At 34.5% G+C, this 26,000-nt stretch overlaps 1 protein-coding gene across 5 annotated transcripts in view; it reads left to right on the top strand.

Annotated features, from left to right (window-relative positions):
• MON2 (MON2 homolog, regulator of endosome-to-Golgi trafficking) overlaps positions 1–23,579 on the top strand; it is a 111,131-nt gene extending 87,552 nt beyond the window's left edge. For all 5 annotated transcript variants that reach the window (XM_059184755.1, XM_059184754.1, XM_059184753.1 and 2 more), the window contains 6 exons: positions 1,384–1,574; positions 8,643–8,703; positions 9,865–9,988; positions 13,264–13,471; positions 16,046–16,128; positions 23,276–23,579. In XM_059184755.1, the coding sequence (XP_059040738.1) occupies positions 1,384–1,574; positions 8,643–8,703; positions 9,865–9,988; positions 13,264–13,471; positions 16,046–16,128; positions 23,276–23,439 (831 nt within the window). In that variant the 3' untranslated portion in view covers positions 23,440–23,579. The remainder of the gene's footprint in view (positions 1–1,383; positions 1,575–8,642; positions 8,704–9,864; positions 9,989–13,263; positions 13,472–16,045; positions 16,129–23,275) is intronic.
• The last annotated feature ends 2,421 nt before the right edge of the window (positions 23,580–26,000 follow it).

Raw genomic sequence — 26,000 nt, 5'->3', positions numbered from 1 at the left:
CCTTTTAGCCTTGTAAACCATATCTTGGAAAGAAGATAAGAACTTTCTCTCACTTTACTTCCTACTCAAATGGCCATCCTCTTTCAGCTTTCCTTCTTTTCCAAATTCCTTTACTGTAAACAGCTTGTGTCCTTCACCTAGTCACCGCTCACTCTCAACCCACTGCATGCTGGCTTACTTTCATATTGGGCTTCAGAAATGACTTAAAATTTAGAAGATCAAATCTTTAAATCCTATGTCTTTTTCTGATTATCTTCCCTATTGTATGATATTGCTGAAATTCCCAACTGGAAGTGGAGTCAGGTTTCCCCAAAGCACATGGGGAGAGGAAAAGGATAACTAGATTTGGCTAAGCAGATTGTCTCTTAGTTGAGGCCCAGTTTATGCTAACAGGTAATGGTTCACTGTGTGAGTAGTTAGTAGTAATTGTGTGGAGGGTGATGAAATTAAGTTTTATATTTCCTCCGTAACCATGAAATGTGAAAATGTATTTCTTCTACTCCTTATCGCTCTCTAACTAGAATTTTTATATAAAAGCAGGATTTTCACTTTAATGCAAACGATCTGATTGTATGCTGAAACTATTGATAATGCTCTGAGACAACTCACTGTGGTAGTTTGGTCCGTCTGGTCTTTTAGTTGCTGGATAGAACTATGACTCTTGGAGTTCATTCAAATTAGTTCTTCAATGGTTTATAGCAATCTACCTCAAAAGTTGACTAGTTAAAAATAAGTCTGAACATCGTAGTCACTATACATAACTCAGATGCTTTACACCTATATCCGCAAGGGTTAAAGATTTAATAAATTGTCTTTTGAATTATGAATTTTACTGAAATAACTTGGAAATGGAAAAAAGGTACATTTAAATATTGGAGTAGAACATAAAATTTAAAGAACTTTAGAGATAAAACATAAGGCTTCAGAGTATTGATGGTTTAGGTTATGTTTACCTAAGCAATAATGTAAAAAGCAAGATATTGATCTCTCTTAGATGTGAGAACACCATCAGCCAAATTATTTTCTTCTAGGAAAACTATGGCAAGATGTTCTAATTAAATAACATTAAGTTGAGAGAACCTGCAAAATTTAAGTTTGCTACTCCTATCTTAACTTTTGAGATAAGATCACTGTATTTTATGATGAGAAACTGAAGTTCAAAATGCTGTTCCTTATTCAAGGTCATTGTTTATAAAATGGAGTCAGAATATCTTTCTAGGCAGTAGATTTGAGGACTATGTCTGAAAATTGATCTTTCTAGAAAATAACCTTTTTAAGTAAAAATACCTATGCTATTATTTTTCTCTGCTTTAGTTTTTTAAGTAATTAAAGTGTGTATATATTTTAATTAATACATATCTTAAACTGTCTTTATTTTCACAGACACTTAGGGTTCCTCTCAGTTTGAAATATTCCTGCCCTTCCGAAAGCACATGGAAATTAGCAGTATCTTCTCTTCTCAAAGTTCTTTCTATTGGGCTACCTGTTGCCCGGCAGCATGCTTCTTCTGGGAAATTTGACAGTATGTGGCCAGAACTAGCCAATACTTTTGAAGACTTTCTCTTTACCAAAAGGTCAGCTTATTCAATTTTATAGTTTTAAGACAGTCTCTCAAAAAGTATATAATAACTGCAGTTGATCTGAAAACAGTATTTCTCATCATTCATTAACAAAGTAATTATTAAGATTGTTCCATTATATACAGAGCACAACTGATTAAACATTTATCCACTAGTACAGTATCCATGAACAAGTGGAGATTTTTGGTTTTCACGCTATTCTGGATTTTAAGACAGGACTCTATAAGACTATATGGATGTATCATAGTTAAGGTTTTGACTCAATGAAGCTAAGAAGATCTGTTTTTTAAAATCTGCTACCCAGGGGCGCCTGGGTGGCTCAGTGGATTAAGCCGCTGCCTTCGGCTCAGGTCATGATCTCAGTGTCCTGGGATCGAGCCCCGCGTCGGGCTCTTTGCTCAGCGGGAGCCTGCTTCTCTCTCTCTCTCTCTCTCTGCCTGACTCTCTGCCGACTTGTGATCTCTCTGTCAAATAAATAAATAAAATATTTAAAAAAAAAAAAAAAAAAATCTGCTACCCATTTGACATTGCAAGAGGAAAACAATTTCAGAAAATCAGTATTTTTACGATAATAAATAAGATTAGTGGTGATAATGATCAGCTCTTTAAGATGCTGGGTTTGGCAAAGAAGAGTGGGATTTTCACTATATGATATCCACCTGAGCATTTCCTGATCCTCTTTTGACCCCTCACTGAGAGTGGGATAATTGGAACACACACTGAATTTTTTGAAGGAGGAATTGTCTGTGGGTTAACTTAAATTTTGCTGTGTGAAAGCATATCTGGTATTTCAAAATTAAAAGTAATTACATTCTCATTTCTGTTTCCACAAATGGTTAGATTTTGTTTTACTTTCTTTTATATTTCTCATCTCTAGATATGTTATGGATACCAATGCAAGTGTACTTTTTGTTTTTGTAGAAAAATTATAATGACTCACAAAACATATTCAAACAAATTGTGTTTTTATCTTCAACCCTGAAAATTGGAGTTCCTCTGTGGACTCCATTGTGTAAAATCACTATGTTAATTTGTATAAATCAAGTAGGTTTGGAAATTTATACTTTTTCTTTCCCAGTTCTCTATCTGTATATGCATGTTGCTTTATCAATACAAGATTTAGAGCAGGTTTTTTAGCAATAAGTAAACTTTTCTTTAAGAATTTCTTTTCCAGGGCGCCTGGGTGGCTCAGTGGGTTAAGCCGCTGCCTTTGGCTCAGGTCATGATCTCGGGCTCTCTGCTCAGCAGGGAGCCTGCTTCCTCCTCTCTCTCTCTCTGCCTGCCTCTCGGCCTACTTGTGATCTCTGTCTGTCAAATAAATAAATAAAATCTTAAAAAAAAAAAAAAAAAAAAAAAGAATTTCTTTTCCAGGGCGCCTGGGTGGCTCAGTAGGTTAAGCCTCTGCCTTAGGCTCAGGTCATGATCTCAGGGTCCTGGGATCGAGCCCTGCATCGGGCTCTCTTCTCGGCAGGGAGCCTGCTTCCCCTCTTCTCTCTCTCTGCCTGCCTCTCTGCCTACTTGTGATCTTTCTCTGTCAAATAAATAAATAAAATCTTTTTTAAAAAAAAGAATTTCTTTTCCTGGGGTACCTGGGTGGCTCAGTCAGTTAAGCATCTGTCTTTATTCAGTTCGTGATCCTGGAGTCTTGGGATCAGAGCCCCTCATCTGGCTCCCTGCTCAGCAGGGAGTCTGCTTCTCCCTTTCCCCTTTACCTTGCTTGTGTGCTCTGTCTGTCTCTCTCTCTCTCTCTTTTGCTCTCTCAAATATGTAAATAAAAATCTGGAAAAAAAAAAAAAGAAGAATCTTTTACTATGGCTGAGTCTTGCCACCATCTTACTTATTCTCAAGTTTCTTATTGCATATTTTTATTAAGTTCAGTTTTATGAAATGATTTTTGTTTGTTTCTGTGCAGGAAAGTAGAAAGTGAAATCAAAGTCCTAATAATAGATACTGTACATCTCATGTCGTTTTGTGTTAATGCAGCTGTACTATAACTTCATTGGAGTCTTTTGCCCAACAATGGCCCTACTTACAATAAAGGTTTTAGTATATTGGGTATGTTAAAAAATCATATTGCTTAAGAAGCAGCCAGTGTAATGCACTGACCTCGGGAGTTGGGCCACCTGGATTCAAATCCCAACAGTTACTTTGTAACTGAGATATTTTCATCTGTTAAGAGGAATGATAATGCTACCTAACTCATAGGGTTACTATGAGGGTTAAGTCACTTAAATTAAGTGACTGCTTAGAGTATTAAGTGACTTATTTTATTTTTATTATTTTAGAGTAGGTGCGGGAAGGGCAGAGGGAAAGGGTGAGAGAATCTTAGGCAGCATGAAGCCCAACGAGGGGCTCTGTCTCACAACCCTAAGATCATGATTTGAGCCAAAATCAAGACTTGGCCACCCAGATACCCGAGTATTAAGTCGCTAAGAAAAGTGACTGCTTAGAGTAGTAGCTGGCACATGAGTGCTTTAAAAATGCTTGCTACCACTTTTATTATCCTCATTATTGTTATTTCTTTTCTTTCAGAGAAAGTTATATTATACATACCCCTTCCCATGAAGCAGCCATATTTCAAACCAGAGTTTTAAAGACCCAAACTCTAAATAACTGGGAGTAGAAATTTACTTCTAAATTTGGAATTGCTTATTATGGCTAGAAAATAATAAAGGCACTAAATTCTGCTGTCATTAACACAAAATGAGCATTCTAAGTTGTGATTATTTTAGTTATAGATTTAAGCCTTCTGCTACCCTATACTGAGAGTCAGGAAACCCATGACCTGCTTTGGACTCTGCCACCTACTTTCTGCTGACCTTAAACTGGTTGTTTCCCTTCAGTAGGCATCATTTTTCTTAATTATAAAATGAAATGAGTTGATTAGTTGTAGAAGTCCCACTAGTTTATACGTTTTCACTTAAATTTTTCATCATTGTGAAAACAGCTAAAATGGATAAAGCCAGTTTAGTTTTTATTTCATAGTTCAAAAAAATTTTTTTTTAAGATTTTATTTATTTATTTGACAGAGAACACAAGTAGGCAGAGAGGCAGGCAGAGAGAGAGAGAGAAGCAGGCTCTGCACTGAGCAGAGAGCCTGATGCGGGGCTTGATCCCAGGACCCTGGGATCATGACCTGGGCCAAAGGCAGAGGCTTTAACCCGCTGAGCCACCCAGGCACCCCTCATAGTCCAAAAATATTTTAAGGCTCAAATCGAATGCTTTCATTAGTTGGTTGAAGTTAAAAATGCAGTGCTCACGAAGAGAACTTAAAAACAATGTGTATTTTTATTTCATGAGAGGGCTTTGTTTTTTGTTTTCCAAATAATTGATTACTTTGGAAATCACAAAATTTTGTTTTATGTCACATATATATTTGTTCTATAACTGAAGTCCAGCACTAGTATTTGAATAGTGGTGTTTCAGAACGTCGCTTGGAATAACAAGACATAGGTTTTTAGATAATACTAATATTTGAGTATATTTTATCTTGGAACATTTATAAACCCTTTAACTTCTTTAATATATACTCTAAGACTGTGAATAACCATGCCTTTCTCTGATATTTCTTAGCTTCTTTTTGGTCTGTAAACTGTTTTGCAAGGCAGTGTAACAAAGAAATACAAATTAAACCAAGGTGGCTCAGTGGGTTAAAGCCTCTGCTTCGGCTCGGGTCCTGATTCCAGGGTGCTGGGATCAAGCCCTGTATTGGGCTCTCCGCTCTGCGGGGAGCCTGCTTCTCCTCTCTCTCTCTCTCTGCCTGCCTTTCTGCCTACTTGTGATCTCTATCTGTCAAATAAATATATAAATAAAATCTTTAAAAAAAAAGGCAACAAAATTAGCTAGAAGAAAACAAGGACTTTGGATATAATTGAGGATTATGATAAGTAAATTTAAATGAGAAAAAGAAAATACATAATTAAAGATGAAAAACATAAACATTGTGATCAGGTAGACACTTGAGGTTTATTAGGAATTCATTCAGTCCTCCTTAAAGTATTTAAGGAGAAATGTATTTAACTTGTAGAATACACGTGGCCTAGTGAGAATTCATACAATTAGTGGTCAGTGGACCTTAAGTTTAAAATCACCAAGTAGTTCCCAAAAGAAATCAGGTGAAACATATTCAAACAAAAACTTGTTCACTAATGTTCATAGCAGTATTTTTCATAATAGCTAAAAAATGTAAAAAAAAGCAAATGTGTTTATCAGCTGTTGAGTGGATAAATTAAATGTGGTCTGTCCATAGAATGGAATATTCAGCCATGAAAAGAGATAAAATACATGCATGCATGCATGCATGCTACAATATAGATGAATCTTGAAGATATTGTGCTAAGTGAAAGAAACCAGAGATGAAAAGCCATATAGTGTATGATCTCATTTATATAGTATATCCAGAGTAGGCAAATACATGGAGACAAAGTAGATTAATGGCCACAGGTGGGAGGAGAAGACAATGAGGAGTGACTGCTAAAAGTACAGAATGTCTTCAGGAGCGATGAAAATACTCTAGAATTGAAAGTGGTACAACTTCGTGAATATATTAAAAAGGACTGAATTATACATCTTAAAAGGTGAAATTTATGGTATATGAAATTATATCTCAATATATATTTTTTTAATGTACCATGCAGAGAGAACTGAAAGAAATTACAAATAATACTTTATCAGTTTGAAGGCTCTTTTATGTCAAAGTTTCATAAAAATAATTTTTAAAAAATCGCTAACTAACCTCAGTCTTAGAGAATTTAAAGATCTTATGTGGCCCATTTCTGCCTGGATTACTGACAGTCTCTACTTACACTTTATAGGTAAACTGTGTTAATTATTAGTGTTTTTAAAAAATTCAACCAGTGTTTTTTTATATGCTCAAAGTGTTTAGTAAGGATACTAACTCTAAGTTAAAGTATAACAGTTAGTTTGGGTTTTGAGATCAGAATACGTAATCTAGGGATGCCTGGATGGCTCAGTTGCTTAAGCGGCTGCCTTCAGCTCTGGTCATGATCCCAGCATCCTGGGATCAAGTCCCACATCGGGCTCCTTGCTTGGAAGGGAGCCTGCTTCTCCTTCTGCCTCTGCCTGCCACTCTGTATACCTGTGTTTGTTCTCGCTTCTCTCTCTATGACAAATAAATAAATAAAATCTTAAAAAAATATATATAATCTATGCACGATCAAATAATTTTCGAATTTTATTGATCACTGGGATAAGGAGTAATGAACTTTTCAGTTTCTGACTTGGTGTGCTACCTTCTTTTAAAATATTATAAAATATTTATAAAGTATATTAAAAATCCATTTAAATGGGATGCCTGGGTGACTCAGTGGTTAATAAGCCTCTGCCTTCGGCTCAGGTCATGATCTCAGGGTCCTGGGATCGAGCCCTACATGGGGCTCTCTGCTCAGCGGGGAGCCTGCTTCCCCTTCTCTCTCTGCCTGCGGCTCTGCCTACTTGTGATCCCTGTCAAATAAATAAATAAATAAATAAATAAATAAATAAATAAATAAAATCTTTAAAAAATATATCCATTTAAGTGTTTCTGCTATATGATTCCAATAACATTATTAGTGTCTGTTCGTAATAAACTTTCTTTAAATTGCTAATCAGCCCATCCTTAGTTACCTCCACCATCTTCAGAATTTTTGTATCAGTTAACACTTACATTACTTGATTATAAATTAGAATTAAACAGTTTTATCTCTAGAGATACAGAAAGATTCTGTGAAGCTACTTTAGTAGTAGTGGTTATAAAATTCCCACCATTGGTACAAATTTGGGTACATGTCTTTAAAACTTTTTCTGTAGTTTCCTAATACCGGATTATAGTTAGTTTAGGACTTGCACACCAAAATGCAGATTTCATGCAACAGGGACTGGGTCCATCTTGTTCACAGCTGGATCTCATAGAGTGCCTAATACAGAGTATTTGGTACTCAGTAATTTGTTGGATGAAAAGTAGCTTCAAACAAAGATCTGGTAACCATAGTAGAGTACATTTGTGTGTGTGTATATTCTAATACTTGTGTGTATATTCTAATACTTGTAAATAGGAAACACTTGTAAATAGAAATAACTTGTAAACAGAAAAACCAAATAATACCAAATAAAGCAAAAATAGCCCTAGGTATAAAGGTGTACATTATGCCTCGAATCCTAAATATGATAACACTATTTTGCATTTACAACATGAAAGAGAAGAATTTAAGCTCAAACATCAGAGAAGTTTAGGGTCAAATTTTGACCTTGTCATTTGCTTATAATACATTCTTTGTCATATTACTAGCATTCAAAGCCTCGATTTCCTCTTCTGTCAATTACATGAGGATAATACTACATGTGGTTACTGTTCAATCATAGGAAGTAATACAAATAAAGCTCTTCCTACATTGGCTGTCTCTGTAACTTTAACTGTTACTATTATTGTAATAGGCATTAACATCTGATTCTCAGCAGTTTTCAAGTAGTTTATTTTTCACTGCTTCACAAGTTTAATACCATTTTACTGTTCATTCTTAAGAGTCACGTGGTTTAAAATTCACCTTGGTACTCACAGAATGTTGATTTCCAGTGATCTTGCTGGAACAATTTTCTGCTTTTTTTTTTCCCCCAGATGTTCTCTTTTTTATTGTAAAGATCTTTAATATATTGTGTTTATTACAAATTAGTGATTAATGGTCAGTCTCTCCGTGAATAGTTCAGCAGATAACCAAGACACTCCACTGGCAATATAAGTGAATTCAGGTATCATCACAGTGGTAATTTTTCTTGTTATTACAGATAATAGTAATATCCTCACTCTTTGTTATTCTTTCATTCATTAGTACTGAAAGTACAGATTTTATTTAGTTCTGGAATGGACCAAGCATTTTTGTAGCTAGAAGTTCATGTTTGTAATTAGTTTAGTCACTTATCCTAATAACTTTAATTAAAAATACTGTTTTTTTTAATAAATGGTAATGTCTAACCTGGGTGAGAAAATACTTTTTGTCATTTGAATGCTGTTTATTTCCAGAGAACATTTTACCTTTTAAAAATCAAGTGTTTTGTTTATTTTTTTAGCATACCTCCAGATAATCTCTCTATTCAAGAATTTCAGAGAAATGAAAGTATTGATGTTGAGGTGAGGAAGCTATTTAAAACATTTTCCCATAACCATTTGTGCAAAGCAAATAGTAGAAATGTTGGAACTATAAAATTGCTAAGAGAAAAAGTAAAGTAATAGGTTTAAGATTGAACCTAAAAGCAGTAAAACTCTCACATAGATTAAAGGTTAGTTTTGAAAACACTGACATGATTTCCTTATACTTGTTAGCTTTGTCTCTAAATACGAAGTTGTGTTCATTTAATAATTTAAAAAAGCAATTGATTCAGTAAAATCTGTCAGTTTTTGAGCATGTATTTGAGAGTTTGCTCTGTAGTTTGGCAAACCAGGTGTTAGTGGTTCAAACTAATCAGTAAGTTGTTTAGAATTTTTTAAGTAGGCTGTATGCCCAACATGGGGCTTCAGCTCCGCCCTGAGATCAGGTGTCACACAGTCTGCTGACTGAGCCAGCCAGGCGCCCCTAGGTTTTTGTTTTTAACCGGCTATAGATAAAACCTCTAGAACTCTGGAGGCACATAATGAGTGTTGTTTTTTTTTTAAGATTTTTTTTTTTTTAATTGTAAATGGAACTTAAGGAAGTAGTTCTTTATGGGTTCTTTGTTGGGGGAGGTGTTTTGATGATTTTCCTTTAAGTGGGATAAATGATCTTTTAAGTAAATCAAATAAGTAAACTACTTTAAAGTGTTCATTGCCTTTTGTCCTGTGTTTTAAAACTGTTGTAAACTCCTTTTTCTTCAAAGGGCAAATTAATGAATTATATATTAGAAGTGAGCTGTTTAGCAAAAATGAATATAACTTTACTTTCTCTTTTGGCTTATTGTTTATGATTCTAAAAAGGTGATTTAACCAGATTTATTCTTAAATCTGTTTTGGATATTTTATTCTAACATGGATACATTTCATATAAGATTAATATTTATTAAAATGACTGCATAGTAAACAGTTTATATTATTGACTGTTTTGTAATTTACTATTAAAAAATAAATTATTATTATTACTAAGGTGAAATAGGCTACCCATCCTGTATGTTAACATTAAAATATTTGTGTACTTTATTAAGAAAAATCCTTTAATAAATTTTCTTTTAAAATAAAATTTAGATTTTAGTCTAGAAGTTATCGTTTGTGTTGGTCTTTTTCAAGAAAAAAATGCATTTGAGTTTACCTCTTTTGTTTTAGGTAGTTCAGCTTATCAGCACTGAGATACTACCTTATGCCAATTTTATTCCTAAGGAATTTGTTGGTCAGATAATGACAATGCTTAATAAGGGCTCAATACACTCTCAGTCATCTTCATTTACGGGTATGTTACTTTAATGATTTATTAAAAATGTTAGTAACTATTGAAGCACTTTGGATGAAACTGATTATAGAAATGTTAGTCCTATGATTGTGGTAAATTGTGAACTTGAGAATTGTCGGATAAATTTTAAGAATGTGGTAGAATATTAAGTTTTATATGGAGAAAATGTGAATATTCTGTGAATTATGTGTTATGATTTAAATTGCAGAGCACTTATGAAATCTACCCAAGTCACTGTTGGCTGACACAAGTTAACAGTTTTGTGAAGTCATGGATTATTGGGAAGGAATAAGTGTATGTTCTACCACCTAGTGTTTGGCTAACTTCTATGAGTCTCAGTTTTGTCATCTGTGAAATAAAGATATTGATATCAGTTGTTCAGAGTTATAAATTACAGTTAACCAGTTAAAACAAATAGATGCTATAACATTGTTAATGGAACTAAGTTTAGTAAATGCTTACTATGTGCAGGGTATTACCCTAGAATATTACCTCTTTCCTCACAACGTTTCTATGAGAATAGTTTCCACCATATTGCACAGGTTTAAAAAGTTTGAAATAGGTTTAAAAAGTTTGGAAAAATTATCCATAATCTAAAGTCTGGAAGCCAAATTCATCCTTAAAAAGAATTCCATGCTTTTCATTTTATCATGCTACCTTATTGGGAGATAATACTTAAATTGCCTTTTGCTATTATTTCTTTTTCTAAACCTGTGCTCAATTGCTAAATGTAATTGTGTGGTATCATTACGTGACTTTTCTCTTGAGATGATTAAAAAATTTTTAAATTTGTGCCATGCATATCCATTATCCCCGGAATTTACCAGAGCCATGACTAACTTCTGCTGAACGGTGCTGAACACTTTAAAGAGCATGTAAATGCTCACAGTTTGGCCACTAGGTGTCTCTCATACTGCTTCGTTCAGAAACTACAGTAGTTCTTTTTCCCAGCCCAGATAAGTGATAAAAGTGATCTGATAAGTGTAGATTTAACAAATATAAAAATCTCAGGAAAAAAGATTAAATACTATTTATATGTTAACACAGTCAACTTTTTATTATTAAGAGTATATAAAAATTTCTAGATACATTTTTATAAAAGTATTACAAACTATTTATAATCAGATATAAATATTTTAAGCTAAATAAGGACCACTGAATTGCCATGTATACCTTTTCAAGCAATTTCTGTCTTGCCATTTAAAGTATTAAATATACCAAGATAAAATAGGTACATGGACATTCTTCCAATGGCTTTGCTATATGACACAAACTTCTCAGTTTGAACTTGCAGGGCCTTTTATTTTTTATTTTTATTTTTTTTTTTTTAAAGATTTTATTTATTTATTTGACACAGAGAGATCACAAGTAGGCAGAGAGGCAGGCAGAGAGAGAGAGGAGGAAGCAGGCTCCCTGCTGAGCAGAGAGCCCGATGCGGGACTCGATCCCAGGACCCTGAGATCATGACCTGAGCTGAAGGCAGCGGCTTAACCCACTGAGCCACCCAGGCACCCTGCAGGGCCTTTTAAAACATATATATGGAAAGCTCTCTATGCTAAAATGGACCAATTTATAAAGACTTAGGTTCCAGGGATTATTTTTGGTCTACCACTCTTAAGTATGACTTGATAGCCAAAGCTTTCAGAGAAAATCTTCCAATGTGAAAGAGAAAAACCAAAACAGATGAAGAGGGAAGAAAAGAAACCCAGAGGAAATGTAAATTCAGGGTCACAGACACATTCCACTCCCAAAAAGCACAATTATAATTAGGATGTTCAAAGAGATAAAAGATTTTACATCCATGAAACAGAAAATGCTATTAAGAAGGAGCAATCAGTATAAGAAAGAGCTCATAGAAACTAAAAATATGACCACTAAAATAACACGTTCAGTGAAGGGTTGCAAGAAAATATAAGGAAATAACCCCGAAAGCAGAGAAAGAAAAAAAGTGGGCAATATGAGAAGAAAGATGAAAATGAGTCCAAGGGGTATAACATCTGACAATAGGTTTTCCAGAAAGAGAAAATACAAAGCAAAGCTAAAAGAGGAAATTATCAAAGACATAAACCGAAGAAATCAGTCTCCAGATTAAAAATAGTCACTCAGTAACCAGAACAGTGGAAGAAAAAAGATCCACAGGAAGATCCACAAATTTTATGTTGTCATGAAATTTCAGAGTACTTGGGCTAAAGAGAAGATTCTATAAGATTTCAGAAAGAAAAGGAAAAAGGCCGACACAGAAGGATTTTGTCAAGATGATACTGGACTGTTGAGTAGCAGCATTGGATGCCAAAAGACATGGACACAGTGGTTTCAGAGTTATAGTCGGAAAGAATTTTTAACATGGAGTTTTATACGTAGGCCCACTGTTGTCAGAGTATAAGCACGGAATGGTAATTCTCAAATGTCAGCATGTATTAAAGTCAGTTCCAAGGGCAAGCTATTGCTGGGCTGTAGTCTCTGAGCTTCTGATTCAGTAGGTCTGGGGTGGGATGTGAGAATGTGCATTTCTAATGAGTTCTCTGGTGGTGCTAATGCTGCTAGGTAACACACTTCTTTAACTACCAGAGTAAAGTAATGACATTCTTGGAAATGCAAGTTCTGAAAAATTTTACTTCATATTCAGTCTTTCTCAGGTACTCCAGAATGTGTTCCATGAAAACAAAGGAGTAAACCAAAGAAACCGAGGGCATGGATCTAGGAAGTTGGGTATAAAATAAGAGAGAGTAAAGACAATTCTGAGAGTTTGGCAGAGACTGTTTGGAGGATATAGCTGGATGGCAGGTCTGGAGAGCAGCTAGTCCACACTAGAGCAGAGGTCTGGCTCTGGCAAAGATGTTGCCAAGAGGAAGGAGGAAAGGGAGAGAGGAAGCAGAAAGAAGGAAAGAAAGAAAGGAAGGAAGGAAGGAAGGAAGGAAGGAAGGAAGGAAGAAAGAAAGAAAGAAAGAAAGAAAGAAAGAGTATCGCAAGTTTGACCTTGTGGAAAACTATTGAGAAGTGTTTGATAGTGCTGTCAAGGGTATAAAAGGGTATAAAATTGTCTTTGTCTAGGTAAGAAAAATATTATGTGGAAGTGATGAGAGTGGACAGTCTTGCCTTGCTTTTGATCTTGCAAGGAGGAAAATTGTTATATATATGCTTTTAGCTGTAGGTTTTTCATAGATGGCTTTCATCCATTGAAGAATTTCCTTCTATTTCTAGTTGGCTAAGAGTTGTTATCCTTAAGGTTATTAATTTAGCCTTTTGTTAACCATCAATAATTGTCAATTTTACAGAAGCAGAGATTGATATTCGTTTGAGAGAGGAATTTTCTAAAATGTGTTTTGAAACATTGCTCCAGTTTTCCTTCAGTAATAAAGTCACAACACCTCAAGAAGGCTACATCTCACGAATGGCACTCTCAGTGCTTTTAAAGAGATCTCAAGATGTGCTTCATCGCTATATAGAGGATGAAAGATTAAGTGGTAAATGCCCTCTTCCAAGGTACAGATTTTATTTTATAGATGAAGGAAATATGTTATCTTAATTACTATGAATAAAAAAAGCTCTGAGCACCAAATTGTTTTCATAAGTGATTTGATGTGACCTGAAGCTGTTTATAATTTTATTTTATACAGTGTAAATATTTGTAAGTTTTGCTGCAGATATATTAGTGTGTTTTATTATGGGGTGCTCTTTCAGACTGCTCATGGAGGTTAAGTAATGTATATGTACCAAGTTTCCTTTTGGGATTTAAAAGAAAATTTTGAATTCTAAAATATGTCTTCTTAAGGATTTCTGGATAAGGACTTATGAATCTGTATGAGCACATGGGTGTGACTCTCTCTAGAGAGAAAATAATGGTAAATCATATTCCACAAACTTCCTAGTTTGTTTTAGTTATTTTTAAGTTTTTCAGTAAGTCCACTAGCCATGTCTTAGATCTTCTTTTCTTCTTGCTTGCTTAATTAAGCCCTTGTTCCTGGACTAATTTGCTTTCCATTTAGCCATGCTGTGTTAGTAAAATGGACTCTAGGTCTTTCTGCTAAGCCACGGCTAATCAAAGTTGGGGTAGAAATCAGAATTCATCAAAAAATGCAATCACAAATTATGGTTATATCACCAGTCTGTTTTTTAATATGGGAATTAGAGTTTAAGGCAAAACAAATGAAACAAAATAATATTGGAAGACAAAGTTGTCAAAGTCAAGAAAGAATTAACGAAAATCATGATAGGTTCCATCTCATATAAGGTAGCACTGGAAAGGTAAATCACCACTCCTAAATTCTTGTGTACATTCTTATTTACTTATAATAAATTTTTGAAGTGAGAATTAACTTGTCAGAAGATAAAGACATTTTAAAAGCTTTTGATATGTATATTACAAATTGCCTACCTGAGATTTCTACCAATTTACATTCTCCTAGGAGTATTTAAATGTCCTTTTCCTCAGTTGTTAGCATTTTAAAATTATTTGCCAGTTTATGATTTATGTTTTTAAAATTTGATGAATGAAAAATAGCTACATAATAGTTTGCTATTGTTTTTTTAATTACCAATGCTTACCAATTCTTAATCATAAATTATACCTTCTCATATTCAGAATTATATGTGAAAAAGTTCCAAAGACAGGTGTTGGTAATTTGGTTATGGGCATAATTAAAAATTGATTTGTCAGAATTGATCTCTGAAGTATATTTTGAAAAGCAGTAATAAAGTTGCTTTGCTTGGAATGTTTTTTATTTATTAGAGTATAACATTATTTTATTTCAGAAAGTAATTTTTCCTCTTTTTATGTTTTCAGTGTTTATTGCTTTTAAATTGAGTCTTATTTATAGTTGTCTTATAAAAGTGTTATAGTGTATCATCCTGTGTTTGACTCAGTATCATTACATTATTTTCTAAACTACAATGCAACACAATGACATTCCTCTATGCTTTAAAAGGAAACTTGAAATATACTGTTGTAGTAATAGAAAAATCTTTTTTGTAGAATGAAAACACAGATTTGTATCAGGCCTGAGGAGACTATTTAGGGAGAAAGAAGGGAATCAAGCTACTCTTGATCCTTTACTCCCAAGTTAATTCTTCATTGCTAATGTCTCCAAATAATCATGCTTTAGGATTAATTTTGAGCATGTTTCTTTTGTTGTATTGGAAACTTTAAAGGTACTATGATACTTTTTTCCCCACCCCAGTACTATTGTAATTTTTTTTTAAAGATTCACTTATTTATTTAGAGAGAGAGATAGAAACTTTAAAGGTACTATGATACTTTTTTTTTTCCCACCCCAGTACTATTGTAATTTTTTAAAAAGATTTACTTATTTATTTGAAAGAGAGAGTGCAAGAGGGCAGAGAAAGAGGGAGAGAGAGAGTCAAGCAGACTCCACACTGAGCTTAGAGACCAACACAGGGCTTGACCTCATGTTCCTGAGATCATGACCTCAGGATCCTGAAATGAGGACCCAGAGATCACAGAGAGCTGAAACCAAGTGTTGGACACTTAACCAACTACACTACCAAGACGTCTCTATATTATTGTAATTTTAAATGTCCTTTTAACAGCATGGTAAAATTATATGCCAGGAGGTAGTAGTAGTCTTTATTTCCATTTAAACTTTGGCAGATCCCTTTTAGGACTAGTTAGTTAAAAAGGAAAAAAAAAAATTTGTAGAGGAGCTTTAAAAGGATGTATAAAATACCTTAAATTTAAATAGTTATGTGAAATATCTTACAAATAAATTTAGATTTGCCTGAATAGATGCCCCCTTTTGAAATGGATAATTTATGATAAAAATGTAAATCTTATTTGCACATTGAAGTACATATTAATAAAATAATTTTTCTTTTTTAAGAATTTAAAACTAATATTAACTTTGCATTGGATTGTGTCTAGTATTTTTCCAAGGTACATCTACTTGTATAGAGATGTATAACTTGTATAGAGATGTATAACTTGTATAAAGATGTATACAATAACTTGTATAAAGATGTTTTACTTGTATAAACCTAGTAAAAAACAAACATGGCATATCTTAAAATCCTGATGGAAATAATTTCCCATCTCTTTTTCAGGCAACAAGTAACGGAAATCATATTTGTTTTAAAAGCAGTCAGTACTCTCATTGATTCACTTAAGAAAACTCAGCCTGAGAATGGTAAGTGCTTAGAAACTCAGTTATTATAAACTCACAGCACTTACGTTCTATTTCTGATGCACTTTACTATTATTATTAAGTTAACTGAATTTTAGGAATATAACAGTTATTTGGCTTTCTTTTTTCCAGGCCTTATAACGGCAAAGAAGTCCATTAGGATTTAATTAAGTAAAATTAATTTGTAATGTTTTAGCTTCTTTATGTTAAATAACAGTGTTTTTTTTTTTTTTAAACTAAGTTGGTCTGAATTCAGAATGTTCCATGGATAATTCATAGTACATATATTTTTAATGTAGACCATCACTTGAGTTTTTGGGTAGTGTAGGCTTCCATCCTGCGTTTGTATTGAATAAACTATACAACTTTGAATTACTTAATAGCTTTTCCTCATTTGTTTCTCCTTTCTGTAACTCATTCCTTTTCTTTACATTCCTCTTCTTTACTCATTCCTCTTTATTCCATTCTTTACATTATTGCCAGAAATTATTTTTTGTGCAGTTTTGATCGTTCATTTACCTATCTTTGTAAAACAAAAAATTTTCATTTACCATTACCTACCAAATGCAAAGAGTATTGTTGTCAAACCCCCTTAGATGTATGGTTTATTTCCATTAGACCTCACATATCCTGTTTTCCCACCAAACTAAAATTCTTAGTCTACCCAAGTAGTCCCAACCTTTTGCTTATTTCAGTCTTCTGCTTACATCTATCTAGTTCAGATATCACTCTGCTTTTAAGCCTTGTTTTTAATCCTTAATGGTGAGTGATTTCTCTTTTCATTGAATTTGTAGCATGTATACCTTTGTCTTAAAGCACTCTGTATGTGTTACAGTTATATACACACATGGCTCAGTTCCCTTAACTTGTAAACTTCTTGAGAGGCTTTTTGGGACATGCTTTGTTCTATTTTGAATGCTCTGCATTGCAACACAAAGTGGTTTGAGGACAGGATAAAGAGCTGGCACCAGAGTATAAGTTAATTGTGTCAGTGAACACAGTGGTTCAGTTGACTTTTTTTTTTTTTTTTTGGTAAGATTTTATTTATTTGACAGAGAGAGACAGTGAGAGAGGGAATACAAGCAGGGGGAGTGGGAGATGGAGAAGCAGTTTTCCCGCTGAGCAGGAAGCCTGATGTGGGACTCGATCCCAGGACTGGGATCATAACCTGATCTAAAGGCAGCCGCTTAACGACTGAGCCACCCAGGCACCCCAGTTGGCATTTTTAATACAACAAGCTTTTGTTAAAGAGGGAAGTGTATTGATTTATATTCTGGCCCAAGTACCTTAGCAGACTGGCACTTTAAGTAACATTACTTTTAATACCCAAGGAAGTTCCTAATAAATGCCTAATAAATGAGTCATAGGATATTTGTTCTGGCAGTTGCTATATACTATAAGTAAATACTTATTTTTCTGTTTTCAAAATTTACCCACTGGTGCTTTGGCCTAAAACGGTGAGTATTATACTAAATCTTAAGGAGCAATAGATTTATATTTATTCAATCCAAAGGGAGGGGTAGAGTTTGTAAGAAAATTGTGGGAGCAATACTCTGATTTCATCCCTTCAAATTCAAATTTGAGCTCTCTTAAAAAATGTTCTGGTTGGTGTGCCTGGGTGGCTCAGTTGGTTAAGCCTCTGCCTTCAGCTCAGGTCATGATCTCAGGGTCCTAGGATCGAGCCCCACATTGGGGGCTCTCTGCTCAACAGGGAGCCTGCTTCCCCCTCTCTCTCTGCTTGCCTCTCTGCCTACTTGTGATTTCTCTGTCGAATAAATGAATAAAGTCTTTAAAAAAAAAAAAGTTCTGGTTGATATTTCAGAGAGCGATACCATGAATTAACTTCCTAGTGACCAGTAAAATTTTTGTTACATCATAGGTCACAATTGGATTCTTTAAAAATATATTTAAGACTTAAACATTCTCCAATTAAAAATTCTCCAATTCCCATGTTATTGTTAGAGATATATTAAATATAACGAGTACATTTCAGTGCATAGTGCTTGCATGATTTTGTAGGATTTTTTGATAGCTGTCAAGAATTGAAGCAGAATTTGTACAAAGGAAGAAGAAAAGAAGGGGCTCCTGGGTGGCTGAGTCATTAGGCATCTGCCTCAGCTCGGTCATGATCCTGGGTCCTGGGATCGAGCCCCACATCAAGCTTCCTGCTTGGCGGGAGGCCTGCTTCTCCTTTTCCCACTCCCCCTGCTTGTGTTCCCTCTCTCACTGTCTCTCTCTCTGTCAAATAAATAAATAAAATCTAAAAAAAAAAAAGGAAGGGAAATGTAACTTTAAAAAATCTTTTTCTTTTCTTTTCCTTTTTTTTTTTTTTTAAACAAAGCCAGTGGGCCATGAATAGGGCAGTGCATTAGTGATAGATTATTTAAGTAACTGTTAAAAATTGTCTAAGAGAGTTTGAATTGTAGCTTCGGATATATGAAGTGAAAACTTAAATGTAACCATAAATGATGATGGTATTATATTAGCTATGATAAGCTTCATTAAGAAACAGGAAAATAGGGCGCCTGGGTTGGCTCAGTGGGTTAAGCCGCTGCCTTCGGCTCGGGTTATGATCTCAGGGTCCTGGGATCGAGTCCCGCATCGGGCTCTCTGCTCGGCGGGGAGCCTGCTTCCCTCTCTCTCTCTCTCTCTGCCTGCCTCTCCATCTACTTGTGATTTCTCTCTGTCAAATAAATAAATAAAATCTTAAAAAAAAAAAAGAAACAGGAAAATAAAAGGTAACTTAGAAAAATTCAGGCCTTTCCAGTGGAAATATGTTGGATTGCTCATAGCTATTCCAGAGTTAATTCAGGAGGACAGGTATAAGATTTGGAACCAATGTACACTCAACATTTGTTTAGGACATTTGTCATTTGTTTTGGGGCTTTCGAGGGGGGGAGGAGGCATTTGTTAGACTTATTTTTAATTTGGAGGAATTTTGTTTTTGTTTTATTTGATCTTTACATTAAAATTTGATAAGCAATAACATTACACATGGTTCAAAAATTCCAAATCATAGAAAGACATACAGGGAAAAGTTTTAAGATCATCTTTACCCTATTTTAGATCTGCCTTAACTGTTCTTAACTTGACATAGGTAACCATTTTTATTATTTTGTGGATCTTTCCAAAAGTTTATTATGTAAATACCAAATATATACTCCAGTACGCCCCCAGTTTTGAACATAAATGAATATACATAATAGACCATACTATATCTACTATTCTGAATACTCTGTTTTTTTCTGCTTCATATAATATGGAGATTCTTCCATATCAATGCTTGCAGCTTTTTCATTCCTTTTTGGTAGGTAGTCCAAGGTGCCCACCAAGATCTATAGTGGGCTTTTAAAAATATATTTTAATTTAAGAAATTTGAGTAACTTCTCCTGAGTTTGAGATGTGATCTTAATGTATTTTTGTATTTTCTTATAACAAACCAAGACTTAATTTTGTCAGTTGACTTAACATCTGGGGCATTCTAGATACTAGGTTTCAATCTGTGCAACTTTTTTTTTTTTAAACTATAGTAAAATACACATAAAAATTTATAATAAGCTATTTTTAAGTGTATAGTTTAGTGGTATATTCATATATATTCAATATGTATTCAAATTCAAATATATTCATAATAGTGTACTACCATCAGCACCATCTCTATAACTCTTACCATCTTGAAACTGGAACTCTACACTCTTTTTTTTTTTTTAAATTTTATTTATTTATTTGACAGAGAGAGAGAGATCACAAGTAGGCAGAGAGAGGGGGAAGCAGGCTCCCTGCCGAGCAGAGAGCCCAATGCAGGGCTCGATCCCAGGACCCCGAGATCATGACCTGACCTGAAGGCAGAGGCATAACTCACTGAGCCACCCAGGCACCCCTGGAACTCTACACTCTTTAAACAATAACTCCTTATTCCCCATTTCTTCAAGCTTCTGGCAACCACCATTCTATTTTCTATCACTATGATTTTGAGTACTCTGAGTACCTCATATAAGGTGAACCATACAGTAAATTGTCTTTTTATGACTGGCTTTTTTCACTTTGTATAATATGATCATGGTTCATTCATATCATAGAATGTTAGAGAATGTCCTTTTTAAGACTGAATAATATTTCAGTGTGTATCTGTGTCTTTGTGTGTCTGTGTGTGTATATTGTATTTTCCTTATTCATTTATCCATTGGTACACACTTGGGTTGATTCCACATTTTAGTTATTGTGAGTAATGCTGCTATGAACATGTGTACAGAAATCTCTTCAAGACCCTGCTTTCGGGCGCCTGGGTGGCTCGGTGGGTTGAGCCGCTGCCTTCGGCTCGGGTCATGATCTCAGGGTCTTGGGATCGAGGCCCGCATCAGGCTTTCTGCTCAGCAGGGAGCCTGCTTCCTCCTCTCTCTCTCTCTGCCTGCCTCTCTGCCTACTTGTGATCTCTCTCTGTCAAATAAATAAATAAAATCTTTAAAAAAAAAAAAAAAAAAAAGACCCTGCTTTCAATTCTTTTGAGTATATACCCAGAAGTAGAATTGCTAGATTATATGGTAATTCTATTTTTTATTTTTTTTTAATTTTTGAATTTTTTTTTATTTTTAAAGATTTTTATTCATTTGAGAGACAGAGAGAGAGAGATCACAAGCAGGCAGAGAGAGAAAGTAGATTGCCTGCTGAGTTGGGAGCCTGATATGGGACTAGATTCCAGGACCTGGAGATCATGACCTGAGCCAAAGGCAGATGCTTAATCTGAGCCACCAGGCACCACCAGGTGCCACTCTATTTTTTACTTTTTGAGGAACCACTATGTTATTTTTCACTATGGCTGTACCATTTTACATTCTAACCACAAGTGAACAAGATTCTAATTTTACCACATCTTTATGAATACTTGGGGTTTTTTTTTGTTTGTTCCATTTTTATTTTTGTTTTTGTTGATAGTAGACATTTTAATGAGTAAGAGGCGGGTCCGATTGTAGTTTTGATTTGCATTTCCCTCATGATTAACGATGTTGAGCATCTTTTCCTGTGCATTATGGGCCATTTGTATATCTCCTTTGGAGAAATATCTATTTAAACCCGTTGCACATTTTTTGAATTGAGGTGTTTGGCTTTTTTGTTGCTGTTGAAGCTTTTTTATCTGCACCTTTGTGATCAAAAGCATCGATTAGAGAGCACAGATCCCTGTTACTTGGAGGCTGTGTTATTTTTGTCCACTGGCCTTTTCTGTAGGCTTTGTGCTAGCTGCTTCAGGAACATGTGCACACCTGCCGACCACATGGCTAGGAGTGAGGGATGTGTAGCTGCTACTGTGCTAAGACCTGAAATTGACCAAAATTAATCACAATAAACTGTCCAAGTCTACCCCTGCAAGTTGCAAGCCTTCAGTAGACTCCAGAGTTCCAAAATAGTTGGCATCAAGCAGATTCTGCCAATGCAGTTGTTGTCTGGGTGGGTAGACAGACTCCTGGTACTTCCTACTCTGCCATTTTTCTAGAATCCTCTCTGTGCAATCTTTTGTCAAATGATTAGTGGAAAGTTTCACAGGCAACAGCTGGAGAAGACTGTTTAAAACTTCTTAGACTGGTGATTTTTAAAATGTTTCTTTCCTGTCAAGCAGCACAATTCTTTTTACAAAAGAAATCTGATATTGATTCCTAACATATAAAACAGATAAAAACAGCTCTGGCCTGACATTCCCTCCCTCACCATTACCCATCAGCCCTACTCCCACTCTGAGGAAGCCATTGTGTGGGTGAAGTAGGGATTAATGAACAGGTCAGCATTTCCCAAGGTTAGTACTAAGCAATGATTATTAATGATGAATGATGATGAGTGGTGTCAGTAGATACTGAATATAAAAAAAGTTCCATAACCAAATTAGTTTTGGAAGCCCTGAATAAAGTTAAACCTCTTCTTTTACTGCAGGTTTTTAATAAATTCATGTGAATTATGACTCCCAAAAAGGAAGATAATATATATAACATGTGTCAAACTTACCTGAACATTATTTATTTTTATAAGAAGTATCTTGAAGGACACTAGTTTGAGAAACTCATTCCTTTATTTTCCAACAGAAGTTGAGATAAAGAGAAATTGGAGTGAAAAACAGAATTAAAGTTCCTCATGTATGACATAGTATTCTTTCATTTATACTATACTGCCTTCTAGATTTGAGACTTACTCCATGAAGTGTCGTATACATATACTATCTAACGAAATCTCTCAGTTGGTTTTATTCCATATTGAACTCTCAGCAATATGCATAGTACTTTCAAGAAAATAGGAATGTAATATGTGATCTCAGAGTATGAGGAAATTGTAAATTAATTAGGATATAAATAGCCAAATAGCATTCACCTATACTGGTTGTTGGTGATAGTGGTGAAGAACACAGACATGTACCTCCCCACTGAGGTTTCAATGTAGTGATATACATAAAGATTAGGGAGCAGTACAGGACAAGAATGGATCTGTGTGGTCACTTGAAATTAAAGTGAATATCAAGGACATTACTGGGAAAATCATATAAATGTTTATATTTTTAGCATACAACTACATTAAGAAATGGAGTTGTTTTCTCATTGTTCTTGAAATACATACTACATTATCCGGCACTTATACTGAAAATGATAAGTTTGAATTCCAGGTTATTTTGTCAGCTTCCAGGGCCTTCACAAATTGAAGTATCGTTTAAAATGGACGTTATCAGGGGTGCCTGGGTGGCTCAGTGGGTTAAGCCTCTGCCTTCAGCTCAGGTCATGATCCCAGGGTCCTGGAATCGAGCCCCGCATCGGGCTCTCTGCTCAGCAGGGAGCCTGTCTCCACCTCTCTCTCTGCCTGCCTCTCTACCTACTTGTAATCTCTGTCAAATGAATAAATAAAATCTTAAAAAAAAAATTAAATGAACGTTATCAAATTTCTTCGTATTGATGACTCTGCACATTGACCATATGGTTTTCCTTCATATCTTATTAAATAGTGCAGGAAATCTCCCAAAAATTTAAAAAAAAAAAAAAGAAAGGGTACACGTTTATGGAATCTCCGTATTTGGGGATTTTTTTCTTTGCCTTGTATTTAAAGGATTGTTTATGTTAATTGCATAATCTCTACTATTTAAACCACAAGTTTTTGAGATTTTTATACTTTCTCATTACAGTTGATGGAAATACCTGGGCACAAGTGATTGCTTTATACCCAACTTTAGTAGAATGCATCACCTGCTCATCTGCAGAAGTCTGCTCTGCGCTTAAAGAGGCCCTCGTTCCTTTTAAGGATTTCATGCAACCACCAGCATCCAAAGTTCAAAATGGAGAGTCTTGACCAGCTACAATAATTTTAAAGAGGAAAGATAGATATCTCAAGAGTATCTGATCCTCAGTGAGTCTTCTATGAGAAGGACATTTCTTACTACAAATAATTCTTGGCAGCTGTTGTTGACCTCCTTTAAATTGTACTTACCTGACTTCTTACATGTCAACAAAGCCTCCTGAATGAGTAGCAGTGGAAGCCTTTAGTAAGTTAAACTGATGGAGAGAGAGTTAATGTAACTAAAACACGCCTGCTACTTTATCTTCAATTGGTGATTTAAAAGTGAGCTTATGTACAGTTTGTGGTGTATGTGATGTACTTTTTAAAATGAAAGAAAAGCTATTTCATTCAGTCAGATTTATTAGGCTGGTGTTTTTGCACCCTTTTTCAAGTACAAAAGTGTACTAAAATTTTATGCAAGATGGTACTGTAACATTCCACATTATCTATAACCAGCCTTTGTAAACAAAGGGAACTGATAAACTTGTGTGTATAATAAATGGTACAGTTCTGTATAAAATAGTTGCATTTATTATTTAAATTTTTAAAATATTGATAATGTTAAATGCTTGAAGCTAGTATTTATTATTAATACAAAATTGTTTGCTTACATTTTTACTTATAATTTGCCTTCTTAAGCAGCAGATACGCTCACCATGTGATCATGCAGTTATCTCAGTGCTTATTTTAAATGTATTTACTAGTGACTATTGAACATCTGACCAGAAAGGTCATGTGAACACAGCAGCAAATAGTTTATGATTTGCTGATTTTGCAACTTTGAAGTATGGGTTATTAATACATTGGGATATATTGTAGCGCTCTGGCTCCATCATACCTCATTTCTTTAAATATCTTTCCCAGCTTTCACATAAGTCTGTCTGTTTTTATATTTGGTATCTGAATTTTAAAGACTTTTCATATTCTATTTCTACTGATTTTTTTTCCCACTAAGCATTTATCATTGTTTTTGAATTATGACCCAGGCAAGATGATTCCAGATTTCCTAACTTTTGCCTGTGAAGTTTCGTTCATTTCAGTGTTTCATTTTGTAATGTCTTCTCAAGAAGAAAAATAACTATGCTAACTCATAAATATAAAATGTGTGTGTATTCCAAAACAATGAGAAGTGTATTTTTGGAGATAGTGAATCATTTAGAAGTACAGTAAACTTTCTGTCATGGAGTAAATTGCTAATTTTGTTTCACTTTGCTCTCAGTGAAGAAGAAAAATGCTCTTGAGTACATTAACATAATTGTTTCTTAAAAAACTAACCTAGATCACTGTATTTTTTATTTAATGGATTATGATATTACCATATTTTTCTTAGTTAAATTTTCTTAAACATGTAAAGATGCAAAGATGTTTAAAACAATGGCTAAGAAATCATAATGGTTTCAGTATTGTGCTAATGTGCTAGAAGGCCTTTGATTTTAATAGAATTTATACATTTCAGCCTCTCAAATAAATATAAAACTAGGGAAGATACTAGAATTGAGTAATAGATGAGAAACAATTTTGAGGCTATTGTAATTGTGTAATTATTTAATTTGCACTGTTACCTATAAACATGGTAAGGTCTTTTTTGGAGGGGATATTATTTTTATTTACCAGAATGAATGAATTTCTATTTTATAATTTCACCTAGAATTAAGGTAAATTATGGCATTTCCTCCAGTCTATCTCCAGCATTTTCCTTAAAGTTGTAAAAAAAAAAAAAATACATTCAAGCTGTGTGTTTAGTTTATTTCCTACATTTGAATATGTTAAATTAAGGATTAGAAAACTCTGTTTATCACTGATAGACTACCGAAATAGAAAGGTAGTGTGCCAGTTAAGTAATATGTTAAAAATACTGCCATGAATTTACATGAAGTGAAAATGTTTATTCTTGAGAAATAATAGACCAGTTGTACTCATAAAAATTACTCTCCAGTGAAAGTTAAAAATGAGTCAGAGGTTTATAGCATACATTTATATAAATTGAGTAGCTTTAGCTAATATCTATCCTATTAGCTTTCAATACTGGGACCATTCCCTACAGACCAAAGCATAAATGTGTTAATACCATATAATATGGTAATCAGTGTCAGTCTTAGTGACAAGCAAAGTGAGCTGCCCCCTTGGTGATATAATTTGACAGGTTTTTCCTCTCAGAATATTTCCTGCCACCCCCAGGAGTCAGCTACCAGCAATTCATTCCCTTGAGTCAAACATTCCTCTTAGGCTGCATTTTCTAAAATATCCCAATCCCTGGGGTGGTTAACGCAGAGCCCTTGTTTTGTTAATATGAAGTGGGTTCTCTAGTGACTAAGAGAACTGAGCTGTGCAAGATTACTAGATGCTAAGAGATCATTAAAAAAAGCAAGTTCCCAAGGCTAAGATTATAGCACAACTGAGACTGTGATTAGTCCTTGAACCATTAGTAATAATGTCCTCTGGAATGCATACTATAAATATAATGGGTTTTAAGCCTCACATGATCATTGTATGTCACTGACAGTGCCTATCTTATAACATAGATTACCAGACAACAGGTATATTCCAACATTGGATTACAATTCCTTTCTGAC

The sequence above is a fragment of the Mustela lutreola genome, chromosome 8 (assembly GCF_030435805.1).
Source record: "Mustela lutreola isolate mMusLut2 chromosome 8, mMusLut2.pri, whole genome shotgun sequence".
NCBI lineage: Eukaryota > Metazoa > Chordata > Mammalia > Carnivora > Mustelidae > Mustela > Mustela lutreola.
The sequence above is the reverse complement of the archived record's forward strand: the minus strand, read 5'-3'. Positions and strand labels throughout refer to the sequence as shown.